The sequence below is a fragment of the Gymnogyps californianus genome, chromosome 1 (genome assembly GCF_018139145.2).
Source record: "Gymnogyps californianus isolate 813 chromosome 1, ASM1813914v2, whole genome shotgun sequence".
In the NCBI taxonomy this organism is placed as follows: Eukaryota; Metazoa; Chordata; class Aves; order Accipitriformes; family Cathartidae; genus Gymnogyps; species Gymnogyps californianus.
This window is the reverse complement of record NC_059471.1, coordinates 88,547,529-88,561,239: the sequence shown is the minus strand read 5'-3', so window position 1 is coordinate 88,561,239 and position 13,711 is coordinate 88,547,529. Positions and strand designations below refer to the sequence as shown.

The following is a 13,711-nucleotide window of genomic DNA, read 5'->3' as shown; positions in this document are numbered from 1 at the left end:
GACCACTGCCAAGAACGTGGAACTTCAGGACACCTGTCAATTAACACATTCCTACTGAATGCAGGCTCGTCTTCCATCTTTAAATCTATTAAAAATTAGTGATCACAAAAAGCAATCAGATCAAAAACCATGGCAAAATTAAAATTAGAAGTGGCTTCTTGAAGGACAACAGCCTTCAACAAAAAAAAAAACAAACCATGAAGAGTTGTGTCTCTGCTGAAGTAACTATATACATACTTTGGAAGATGAACTACATGATGTAATACACCTTTTTCCATCTCCAGCATCTGTGCTATACAGCAGTACATGCCAAAATGACTGGCCACCTGATGGACAATTGTGTATAAGAGTCAGATCTAAAGCTTTTCTCTAATCAAAGCTTTCTGCAGGGGTTCTCAGTCTAAGTACAGGCTTCTCATTGATTTTTCTTTAGCTCCAGGATGACTACTTTTAACTCTAAGTTGTAAAATACGAAGTTATGCATTGAACCAAAAAAAACAGGTACGATACATATTAAAACATCAAGGCAGAGGAGCTATTATGATTTAAAGAAACCAATACATTTCTGAGCAAGTACAAAAAAATGATATTTGCCTAAGTTCAAAGACGCTGATGATGTTGAGTTCTGAGGGAGATGGGGAGGAGAAAGGGGAGAAATTAAGGAGGTCACATGAAAAGCAAAACATCAGCTGTCATTGACTTATACCTGGGTTGTTCAAAAATCAAAGGGTACAGCCCAGGAAGTTCTAGATTCAACAAGTGAAATTCCAACCAGAGCAAAACCAACAGGAAGGTTGCAATACATTTGAGCACAGGGCTGAGATGTCCCTGTGGTTTTGTGGCAGTCTTCCACATGCCAATTCCAAATTACCGTACAACAAAGCCTGTGACAGTTTGATATCCCAGTAAAATTAAAAGCATCAAGGAAGAAGAATGAAGTTAACACTGAAAACATTCTTTGCACTGAAGTCAGTCAAAGAAAATAGAAAGTAAATTATTAATGTGCCAACTGTGGTATTGCCTAATAGAATGAAGCTGCATACAGAACAAATCAGAGTACCAAACTGAAGGGCAAAACAGTTCATGTATAGAGTGGTTACTTTACCATAGTTCTCCTCCTCCCTGGCAACTGTTCTGCAGATTCACTTTCCTTGGATAAAAAAAAAGTATTTGTACCTCAAGGTCTTCTATATCTCTATCACAGAAACCCTTCCTACCCAGGCATTTCAGGAAACATGACCCTGAACTTCACCAAAGCAGATTATTACACAGTCCTGCTTCCTTAAACTTCCAATAGTTTAAACTCACCAATTTCTGGTCTGTTTCATGAACAAGGCAAGTAGTTAGAAAGCAATCATTAACTTAACAAGGCATGATCAATCTGAGATGAATCAGCCATGCAACTGCTTGGCTATGGCTGTTTGCTCCTATCTCAGCAGGCACCAGGAATCATCATTCATAAAGGCTACACGTCAAAAGAGCACCTTTTTTTTTTTTTTTTTTTAAACCAGGGCTTACCAGCCATCATTATCCAAATTTTAAAAGTTTCCCCAGTCTCATGTAATAACCAAGACTAGCACAAGCTCCCATAGAAATGACTGCCAGGGACTAATCCCCCCAGTAAGGTTCAAATGACATTCCGACATTCCCCATTTTTGATGAGCACTGCATTTCAGTGACACAAGTGGGAACCACTTCCCACCCCCAACAACCTAAAAAACTACTTCTTGCTCTTTTTAAAGTCTATCAGTTAGAATATACGAAAATATAAAAGACTAAACATGAAAGGTAAAGGCAACTGGATTTTTTTTTTTTTTTTTTTTTTTAACTAATCCAAGTGTTGAAATAGGATTTTATGGAGCAACTGTTTCTAGTGGCTCAAATCAGCAAATGCACAGAGTAACAAATTGTAGAGCGGATATCAACATATATAATTTAATCCTACTCCCTGAAACCTTACCCAATAAGTTCGATAAAGGGCATAGCCTGAAGCTAAAGACAACACTACCACCACCACCATCTCCTGCATTACATTATGTATAACCACTGGAAGGAAAGCAGAGAGAGCAAGCGTAAGTTAAGCTTTCATGTGCCTTTCAATCACCTATCACACTCTAAAATTTGGGGGGGATTTATGTCATCCAGCTTTGACACTGCCCTCTTTCTACTATGAAGGAAGCCTGAACAAATTAGCTTAGGCTACATGCCTGACTTACAGGTTTCCTTGCTTCTAACATTGCTTGTTTATGTTAAGAGATCTGCATCAGGTATGCCCCAGCTCGTTAAACTACATCTACTTCTCAATAATCCTTTGTCCCAAGCAGAATTCTTGGTGTTGCCCACCAAGACCTCCTGTGTCCTTACAAGGTATTGTACCTGCAGCAGTAGAGACAGTCCACCTTCCACAGATAAATAAAGGTCTTGAACAAACTGTTTCATCTGTCTCATAAGTGTATTCCGATGCTGAAAATAGCATAAGTCATTCACGCTTATCTTCTAAATTAAGCCAATGAACCTTGGCACAGGCCCAGTGAAAGGACATACATGCAAGAGACCACACGACCTATCTATACAGCAAAACCTGCATTTGAAGTACTCGGAGCAAAGATTTTTTTTTTTAGCTTTGAAACCAAAACAGCCTGATAAGACACGTATCACTGCTGAAATGTCTTCATCCTTCTAGCTTGCTTCACTTCAAATGACAAGTTGCTACTCTTGCATCTGTTGGATGTAGCTGACCTTGGCGATAAATCTGAGTGTGAATTAAAGGAACTTCTAAACTGATGGTCATCAAACAATTTTGGTTTGAAGGAATCTCTGGACATCTAACCCAACCTCCTGCCCCAGACAGGGCTAGACCTGCATGGTGAAAGGCTGTGCATCTCTGGGAAGAGCCTGGCTTCTTCTTGATAGCCTCCATTAGGTTGTTGAAGACCACAATTAATTCCATCCTTAAACTTTTTTTCTCCAGACTGAAGAAATCCAGCTTTCAGCCTCTCCCTATATGTCAGGGTAGGATCATCACCACCCTTAAATCATTACCTGAAAACAGCAGATCTAGTAGGCTCAAATGAGTATGCATCCAAGAGGATAAAGAAGAGATCATATAATTGTGGATGGAGCAAAAAACTTCTAATACAGTCTGTTGTGAAACAGTGAGCTCTTGCACAGCGGGCAACATTCCCAGGAAATACATGAAACTTTTTGATTATGAGATCAAGGTGTCATATCTTTGACGGACAGTATGAATATTTAAGTCTCATGGGAGACAGACACTTCAGTTAGATAATTTTTCTGTACTCTTAGGAATAGTGCTTGAAAAGGAAAATTATTTTTAACCCCTAATTTGAGGTCTCTTTTCTTTTGAAAACTTTATTACCATCTAGGTATCCAAACCCATGGTTTCTAGTACAGGCCAACATCCAATTTAAGGTAACTGCATGACGCAAATGAGTGAGGCAATAACACCCTGAAGAACAACGTCTGTTAAGTCTCAAAACCCAAAACATTTTATGGCAAGCTACTAATGAACTAAGAAAATGCATACTGCAAAGACTTGAAGTGCTAACAAATGTACAGGCTGGAGAAAAACAGTAAGACAGCAGTTAGCATTTGTATTCTTCCAACCTTAACAGTGGGTATTGAAAAATAAATTTGTTTGAAAACAGAACCTAAGCAGTTTACAAATGGTGTTTGTGTTCTTCTATCTCCCTTTTATGAGGCATCTCTATGCCAATATCTAAAGAAGAGAACCACGAAAGGATCTGTCTTGTTAATCCCATAATCCCTACAGTATTCTAGATAGGATTTAAAGGATTTCTTCAGTTATTCTAAAGCCAAAGCATGGCAAACTTTGGGGGCTGCAGGATACAAGTGCATTCCCCAATATTTTACTGCACACCTGAGAGTCTTTCCTGTTACCACTGGATGTGGAGAGACATTTCTACCTCTCCTGATCCTGAGGTATCAGCCCCGCTACCCAACTCGTGGCTTCTACAAGGGGACGTACTGTTACATTTCAAATACGGAGAATGTGCCAGAGACCTTGCTCTTTAAGGTCTCCCAGTCCCCTGGTTTTCAGTTTTACCACAATTTTGGGCAAGGAATATCTTGTTGTTACCTAGTCAGTTAGGTTAAGATAAGACTCAAGCAAAATCTGTGTCTTTTGGCAAGATAGGAACAAAATACAAGATAGGAAACCATAAGAAAAAAGAAAAGTACAGAAGAAGGAAAACAATAACCAAACAAAACTCCCATGTGTTCGTCCTATTAACACTAACCCTACTGTTTCACAGTCGGGTGTGAACTGAAAAAAGGCTGGTCATGCCTGACCCCTCATATCTCATACTGGGTCTGCCCCCACTTTCCAACCTCCTCCTTTCTACCAGCTCTAAGAGCATGCAGTGAGTCACTGAGTCACTGATCCAACAGAAATCAATTTGGTTTTCCTCCAGAGTTAGTTTTCAACTCAGATCACCAGGCTGATCCAACTCACCATGGGGCCATGCAATTGCTATAACCCATCCACGGAAATCAGTAGTCAGGAATTGAGAGGCACCACACCTCTCGTGATAGCACAATCTTAAAATAAGCAGTCACAAAAAAGAAAGTCTCTCTATTCATCTGACTTGCTGTACAATCAATCTGAATCTGATCAACCTTCCTAAACATTTCTCGGTGAATATCCATTAAATAAAACCTTTCTGTCCAGTGAAAAAAAAACCCACCCACACCACTCAAAATAAAATAAAATAATTTTTTTTTCCTCCAGACTAATTTCCTCCTCACCCAAAATATTCTGGCCATTCTTCTTAATTGAAATATTTCATTTCCTCCCCTTGGAGATGCAAAAGTCTTTATCAGACCAGATGTCATCTCATGCACTTGACTAACAATAATAATATTTCATTTCAACGAATGTTAAGATGTTCCATAATTTTTCTACTACTTGGTACTCAGTTCGCATTTTCAGATTGTAAGCAGCCTCTCCTTTGAAATGTCTATTCTAACTCGTTTTGGATATTAGCATGCAGAATAACATGCATAGCTTTTTCGCTGGCTCACAATTGCATACATAATGATAAATTTAACAACAGTGACAACTGGTTTGACCCCAACAGTTTCCATTTAGGAACACTGCAACAATTTAGCACTATTTCTCATAAGATTTCAGTTTGCCATTTTTATATTTAAAAGCAATTAAGAAACTCTTTGCCTAGCCTTTTGCCATCAAGTTCTATGTCTTCCAAAAGTGTTACATTGATGTTGTATTCCCTGTTTAAATATAGACAGCATGAGACTTTAGGAGGCGCCTTTCCCTCTTTCAACAATCCCCTTTCTCCCATACTACAACACAGAAGAAGCCAGGAGTCTGACAATTGCCCTATTCACATGACAACTCTTGTAGACTCTATAACCAATGCTTTAGGTGCAATTAAGAGAACATAGCTGATGATCAATTTCCCTGGATGAACAAGACTTTAAAAAAAAAAAAAAAACCAACAAAAAAAACCTGCAAAAAGAGATGCCTGGATTTCTTCACAGAAGACAATTACAATAGACGGCCATTAACCTGCTTACCTACCCTTGCTTGATTTTTTTAAAATGAGCTCATCTTTCTCCACTTCATCTTTCTCCTCCCTCATCCATTCTTTTCCCAGACTGCAGCAATAACATGCTTTTATTCTTTCCTTTTGACTGCCAGGGCCTTAAACTAATTATTAATTGAGAATGTATCTAAAGGATCTGAACGAGAAAGTTGGAATTAATCCAATTGCTTCTTTCCCCCTTTTATTTTGCATACTGTAACACTAGATCTACCTGTTAGTAATGGTGAAAACAGCAAATGTGTTGTTTTCCTTTCAAAGGCAAGTTTTCTAGCTGCTTAGGCAAAAATATCCAACAATGAAAAACAATGTGGAAAAAAGCAAGTACCTGGAAAAGGCCTCAGCTTTGAGTGACAGCCATTAGCAACCAAGCTGTCTACAGATAAAATTCTCTCAACAACTTTGCTGTCCTGTAGGAAAATCCTGCAGCAGAGGGCATCCTGTGTTTGGGAAATCAGACAACTGACACTTCATCAAAAGACTTGTCCTTTAAAGAGGCTAGAAAGGCATGACCTTACACTGCCTGCTAGTGCAGAGCTGGCTGGTTGTACAACACCGACTCATCTTGTTTCCAGTTGTTAAATTACATTAAAGGACAGCTAAAAATATATTAAATATTTTCCTATTACTTTTCCATGCAAGCAACTGCTGTAGTTACAACAAGAGCAATGTCCAGGCAAATGCTTAGTAACATGGAGGGGTGGGGGAAAAGGTCCAAGAATCCTTCTAACACATTCCAGATCAATAATATAACATTTGGATTGCAAATGCAGAAAGAACTTCTTTTTAAATTTGCTGTAAGAACAAGAACTGATGCATTTCTACTGATCAAAACAGGAAAACATTTACATTTTCCAAAAAGGTCAAACAGATCTGAGCTATAGTTTTAAATCCCTCCGACCCCAAATTTTTGCCCTTTTTTTTCTTCCAAAATACACCGAAACTTAACCAGTCTACCTGTGATATACAATACACTAAATTCTGACAAATTCATATGGATATGCCCCATCTTCCCTGCTAAAGATTACCCACAATTGAAAAAAATAAACAAGGAAGACCCGTTTGAAAAACCTGATAGTCAACGTTTAAAACACTTTGTGACAAAAATAAAAGTCTTAATTGATTAATGATCTCAAGGTCTCTATCGCCATCTAGTGAAAACTCACTACCATTACTACACTATCCACATAAATTACACCTCGTTCACTGGAATCACACATGCTAACCTCTCTGCTGGATCCAGCCTACATATGGCCAGAGTTGTAAGGCTTTGCTACATTTCTACTGCATGCCTTAAGGTAAATAAAGGTCAAGCACTAGCTCATATCTCACTAAGGCTGACTGAAGAGAACTAAACTCTTACGGACTACAGTCACTCTGTCCTAGCGCTATGATCTGGCTTTATAAATGCCCTTTCCACATCATATTTAATACTTCTGCCATCAAAATGAAGTGAACATGTCAAACACTAGCATAGTTATAAACAAGTTTTTAAAATGGCAGTGTGTAATTACAAGAATTTTTAGTCACCATAAGGAACCCCATGCCAGCTCCACTACTTTTAGTGCACTGGCATCGCCAAACCACAAAGAGAAGTTACGGTCCAGGAGAGGTAGTACAAAGCACTCGGCATCAGACACTTGCAGTACTCGGTCTTCCTACAGCTTCAGTGAAAGGGGCTTCAGTCACACAATTAGAAAGCAGCAATTTACAAAAGTCATCAAAACTCATTCTATCTCAGCTATGTGAAAACTTAATGGTATGATGAGCTTCAAGAACTTCTTCAACTTGAAATATGTATTTCCCACTTTCAATTATTCTGCTAAGACTTACAATTGAACCGTAATTGTGTTAGTGCAAATATTAAGTTCAGTTTTCATCCCACACAGTGTTTTTCCCGCTTAGACATCTACAAGCCTACCTGTGTTTACTCAGGTCCTCTCCACAACAGTTAAAAAAAAAAAAAAAAGTATCAATTACTGATCATCAGAAAAGGCCATTTAAATTTAGACCAATAACATTTTTCCATGACAGTTATTTTTTAATTAACCTTTTCATACAGAAAACCCAAATCTCCTGATACTTAACATTCACCTCTTTTATATTAGCATTTAGTGGTAAGAGGAAACCTATAAATAGAAAGACTAATTGAAAATTTTAAAGTAGTATTTTTCCACATGAAATATTTCAATTTTAAAAAACCCAGAAAACTAAGGAGTCCTCTTGTGTCATATTTTATGGCAAAACCTACTACTCAAGAAATAAGGAACTAATAAAGCTGTATCTGTTTATTGACTACCTACCTAAAAACACAAGTTTTCAGAACAGAGCATATACAGTCTTTCATCAGAATCTGTCATACTTACACAGAAGCACAAAACTCCAGATCATCCTGAAAAATTCTCAAATTTTCAAAAGCTTGTTATCTCCACAGTATGCAGAGTAATGAATACTGATCTACCTCAAAGAATGGGAAATAAAGATAGTTTTAGCTCTACAGGAGCTGCTGTACTGCACGGAAGAGACCTACCAAGACAGTAATGCCCCACTGACCTCAGCACTAGTGCTGTCAGATGCAGACCAGCTCCCACAGACTTTCACTGGCATCCCTCTGCTGTGCTCCCAGCAGCCCCATTTCATAGAAGAACTTTTAGACCTGCACTGGGTACAACACACTTTCAGGCAACACTATGCTATGGCATATTAAATTTTATTAAATTTAATTAAATTGTATTAAATTTTTCCACAAACTCAGAGCAACTACAAAACTGGAGATTCAAATGTGTGCAAAGGCTTGGCAGAAGCAAGCCCAGGTCTAGCACCACCAGAATTTAAGAGGTAAGAAATCCTTTCCAACCAAAAATCAACTATGTAAGAGAAAGTGTCTCAAAGTGCTCCCTAGCACATCCTGTACCACCTGTTTAGGATTTTCCCATTCCACCATCACTCTGGAACATAATGCAGGAACACCACAATTTCATGCACCATTATCTCATAACTGGTAAGTCACAGAGAAGTGAGAATAAAATGTATGTGCAACAAAAAGTATTCCCCCCCCCTTAACAAAGGCCAAAAGCTCAAGTATCCATACAATACCCAGTTTGTGACAGGTGCTCCATATGACTAATGGAGATCATTAAAAAAAACCCAAAAGTAAAATTCATGACTTGCAAAATACTGCTAGAGAATATAAAGCTATGATACTCAAATGCTTTTCATGCCAACTTTGTAGATAAATACATCAGAATCTTACAAAAACAACAACAAAAGATACCACTTCCTTAAAGGAAACACCAACTTTTGAATTCACATGGATGCACAGCGCATTTACAGTCATCAAACCCAGAAATTATTTCCTAGTTAAACATGTGCGTAAGGTTAAACATACTGGTTACATCTATTGGGAGGACAGCAAATGTGGGGTTATCTCTAGAGAACTGTTTAGATGGGAAGACTTTTAAAAACAGGGATGTGTTATCAGAAACAAAATGCCCCTATGCACATCAGTTGGGGATTGTAAGTGGACCTTCAGTGCATTGGGTAGTCCACAGCAAGGAGAGCTGTGCCCTCACATCACAGGGAGTATGTGCCTCTGAACACAGACGTGAACTCATCCATTTCCCTGCTCAACTAAAAGGTTGATCAGCCATCCTGTCATGTCTGTTGCTGGCACCTTTGCAAATTCCTGCTTGGTATTCTCTTCTGTAAAGAACTAAAATGAAGCATCATGAAAAAAAGTGTTTTAAGACACTGTGTATCAGTGGTACATTTTGGATCTTTAACGGTTATTTTTCCCACTGGGACCAAACTGATGTGGTCTGCAATCAGCTGCCATCCTAATCAACAGCAAGAGTAGTTTTGCCTATAAAGTTAAGAGCAACTCTTAAAATAAAATCTGGCCTCTTGATGCTAATGCAAAGCTTCATTTTAAGGAACAAACAAACAGTTTCTGAAAATAAGGCCCTGATACATAATCCATTGTCACCATGTGATTCATTAGCCCTATCACAAACTTGAGGGTTTCAGGAACTCAACACACCAGGGCACAGGACAGACTGGCCAAAGACAAGCTCATCCAAAGCTGAAGCATACCACCAAATCAAAGACTAACCCATCAAGCAGAACTGCAAATTCATGGAAAATGTCAAAGCAGCCTTGATTTTTTTGTCACCATAATCTGGTCCATTGAAACTAAGCAGTTTAATTCAAAATAAGGCACTAGCTAGAGCTTCAACTTGTACTTTGAGACATTTATCTGATTCTTTTCTAGACACCAGTTTCATTTTTTTTCCCAACTTCTGCAGTACAAGAGAGATAAAAACTACAGTTCTGAAACCAAAAGCAGGTTTGAAAACAAGACCATTCTCCTATGCAATGAAAAAGTAGGTGGCTTAAATTCACCCTTTTTACATGTGTGTATAACCTGTTTAATGACTTACCTCTCTCCCTTTATGTGTCACCAAAGCAGCCAAAGGCTTGGCATAGAATCTGCTGTAAGAAAATCCCAGGCAGCCGTACATACTGTTAGCGGTGAGTTTCAAAGCTTTCTGTCTGATATCATACTGAAAAGAAACATAACCAACAAAAATGATACAACCATAGCCAACAGAGAACAGAACTCAATTCACAATTACATTCACAGCTTTTTATATAGTCTGCAGCAATGATGGGCTAAAAGTAAAGCACATTACAATCACTGCTCACTACTAATCATCCCTATTCTGCAAGGCTGATCAGGGCACTTAACGGGAGTAGGAGGAAAATCAAAGGAGTTCTATAAAACATACCTGTAAATAGAGGTCTGGATTTATATCTGGCTGTTTCATTAACTGCTTAACTTGGCGCCTTCTCTCCACCAGTTTCCTGATTTCTTTAGGCAAAACTCCCATTTCCAGAGATGGGTCTGGAAGCTCTGGAATTTCTTCCTCTTCTTCGACCTGTCAAATGATCACCACTGCTTATCATTTTTTTCCATGAAGATTAGATTTTAATGTGTTAAGTGAAAAGCTTGGGGAAAAAAAAAAACCAAAAAAACACCAAACCACACAGCTTGTATCTACTCCTGCAGAGCACTCAAAGCACAGTTCAGAACAAGCAGCATGAGAGGCTTTTTGTGGTATTTAACTATATTACTTAGTCCCTGCTGGAGGACAGGGACTAAGCCTGTCTCTGTCTGGAAGAAACCCAAGAGAGACATGGACCAGTAGCAGGAAGATTTTTTTTTATTTTTAATGTATGTGTGTGTATTTTTTATATATATATATATATATAAAATATATGTGTGTATATATATAAATCCAGATAAATAAACACACACACACTCTCACTCTTAGGTATATTATAGATAGATATAAAAATAAAAAGAAAAGCACACACACAAACAATTCTTTCCATGCTGAAAAAAATCCATTCTTTTTTTATTATCATGTAAGTATTTTTGGTGTTCAGAACTGTAAAATGGAGCACATGCTCTGTGGAACTGACACTTCGAATAAGATAACTGACAAGAGAGAAATCAACAGTAAAACAGAATGAAAACTCCACCCCAAGCAACTCTTGATTATAGCAAAACAACAACCTAACAGAAAGCACACATTCTTCTTGTTGGCATTACCAAAGAAATGGTTGTTCAGCAAAGATGGAAAGAAATTTCAAGCGCTGTGAAAGAGACAGAAATATACAAAGAAAGCGCAATAGAGACACTATGATGTTGGCAAGTTTAGTAAAGCAGTCTGGGAAGAACCATAACAAGAAATGACACCAAAACCTGTTTAAATATCATACCGTGATAGAAATCAAAATGAGCTGCTTCAGTCTGAAGCACATTTAAGAAAGCAGGGTAAATCCACAGAGAGTCTGGAGGAACTTACTGACAGAGTTCCACATACTTTTTTCGTCATTTCTGCTATGGTACTTATATTTTAGTTGTTATGGGACTATGTCCCATAACTAGTTATGCACAACACACTAATTTCAACCTGTGAGCTGACACCAGTTAAAAATAAAAGCCTCAGGTTTAACCTTTAGACCTGACCAGCTCACTGCTTCAGTTTACAGCACAGCTCCACCAACAACTGTGCCAGCACAGCTGAGGAAATGAGAATAAGCAGCCACGGATAAGCCATGGCCAACACAGCTGCTGAGAAAACAGTACGTGGAACTACACCTTCAGGAGGTTTTTCAGTTGTGTTTAATACAGTTTAATGCTGTATGAAACAGCATGAATTTCCACGAAGCTGGTCCCGCAGCTGACATAGTCACAGTATCACTCCCTGACACGCACCCTCAAGGCACACACGTAGTTTTCCTGATGTCTAGGAAGAGTTGAGCTCATATTGCATTCTTTCCCCCAGGCAGAAGCATGAGACTTGTGTCTCCCTCATTCAGGTATGTCTGCATGAATTCTGTGGCACCTTAACTTTAGGAAGCCTCTACCAAGTTAGGATGAAATTGGTCAAGGGGCTCAGAAATTGCTAGGAGGACCTGGGGCTTAAAAGGGCCAACAGAGCCTCACTAGAAATTTTGTTTCATGAAGATACCAAGATTTTATTTAGATGGGAGAGAACTTATCAGTATTCTATAAGAGTATTACTGAAAGGATGATGACAGACATATAATATTCAAAAAGTTCCAAACCAAAACTTACTGTGATGCATCTTTAAACAAGAATCACTTTTTTGAAGAGTGAGAGGGGGAAAAAAACCCCATTAAACAGTGAAAAAGAACAGTTTCTTAAAAAGCTGATTCACAGAAAACAAACTGAAGTTAAGACAGTGTAACTTAGGTCAGAAGTTAAAGCACACAAACCTCTGCCCTTTTCTGTGCTTCTGATGACAGTCGCTGCACTGTGGTAAAGCAGATGTTAAACTCCTGGATAATCGATGGGTACAAGCTGTTGAAGTCGAGAAGCAAAATAAACTTGTCATAAAAACCTAAAACAGAGTTTAAAACAAAAGTCATAATTACTCAGTCTCCCTAAGGACTTAATCCAACTCCACAGTTAATATTTAAGTGACAGTAATACGTTGTACCACACTTCCCTTAAAGTAGCTGTTGAGATGCACCACCACCCATTACAGAAAGCTGTCAGAAGTGGAACGATCCAACCCCATTAACTCACCAGAGTTGAACAGATAGCTTCTGTGTTACTATAGGACACTTGTACAGTTTTCCCCACGTAGAGGAGAAACCGAAAGAAAACTTACGTGTCCATTAGAAATTTATACACAGATATACAGTCCTAATTCCTCGCAAGACCACAATCTTCTCACAAAAAGCTAAGAAAAAAAGTCCCAATAATAAGTAATTCCACAATCAATGTTGGGAATTTTCTTGTATGCAACAACCCCCATCCCCCCCCAAACCACCACACCAAACTCCCACAAGATACACAGATGGCACTCATTGCAATCTATCTGCATTAATATAACCTACCTGTCTCTAACTTCATAGAAGAAAGAAAATTGCCACATCTTACCGACTTTGGGATCCAAGACTAAGCCCCCAGCATATGCTGCTTTCTTTTTCCCTATCTTTGATTTATTCTGATCTTCAAAATCTTCATCTTCATCCACCTACATTTGGCATTTAAAAAAGTCATTATCTAGTCTCCAAGATTTCTATACTGTTGGAGGAGTTATTTTTGGCAAATCAAGTATGAAATTGGGAGCCAGTGCACAGAGTTCCTTTTAAAATACATGCAAAACATGGTGTTTTCATCATGATCCTTATTAAAGCTCTCTACATGTCAAAACAGCAATCAAACCAACTCCTATAGGAACAAACTGCTAACAAGAGATTACAAAGACCTTAAGGAGTTGTAATCATTCAACGTAGTGCTAGTATGCATTTTCTGGATGGCTGTAAAAGTCACCACTAGGAAAAAAAATCAACTCATGACCCAGAAGTATTACTGCCCCATTAAAAAGTAGTTTTTGGAAATACAATGGCTGGGCTTTAATGAAACAAATAAAAACATTATTATTGACTTGAAGAGTATTTTGCTATTTGTTTTGTTGTAGTAAGAATTTTTCTCCCAGTTGTCCAATGCTATTCTGAATCATTTAAAATTCCAGCACTGCTTTGATGCAACAATACAATCAACA

The 13,711-nt window shown here is 38.2% G+C and overlaps 1 protein-coding gene and 1 non-coding gene across 6 annotated transcripts in view; both read right to left on the bottom strand.

Moving 5' to 3' along the window:
* Positions 1-13,711, bottom strand: part of POLA1 (DNA polymerase alpha 1, catalytic subunit) — a 207,725-nt gene that overhangs the window by 159,569 nt on the left and 34,445 nt on the right. For all 5 annotated transcript variants that reach the window (XM_050905507.1, XM_050905517.1, XM_050905524.1 and 2 more), the window contains 4 exons: positions 13,084-13,180; positions 12,414-12,538; positions 10,394-10,543; positions 10,046-10,168 (listed from right to left, as the gene is read on the bottom strand). In XM_050905507.1, the coding sequence (XP_050761464.1) occupies positions 10,046-10,168; positions 10,394-10,543; positions 12,414-12,538; positions 13,084-13,180 (495 nt within the window). The remainder of the gene's footprint in view (positions 1-10,045; positions 10,169-10,393; positions 10,544-12,413; positions 12,539-13,083; positions 13,181-13,711) is intronic.
* Positions 12,688-12,818, bottom strand: LOC127029814 (small Cajal body-specific RNA 24). Its single transcript, XR_007768245.1, has one exon. It is a non-coding gene; the product is annotated as a small Cajal body-specific RNA 24 (non-coding RNA).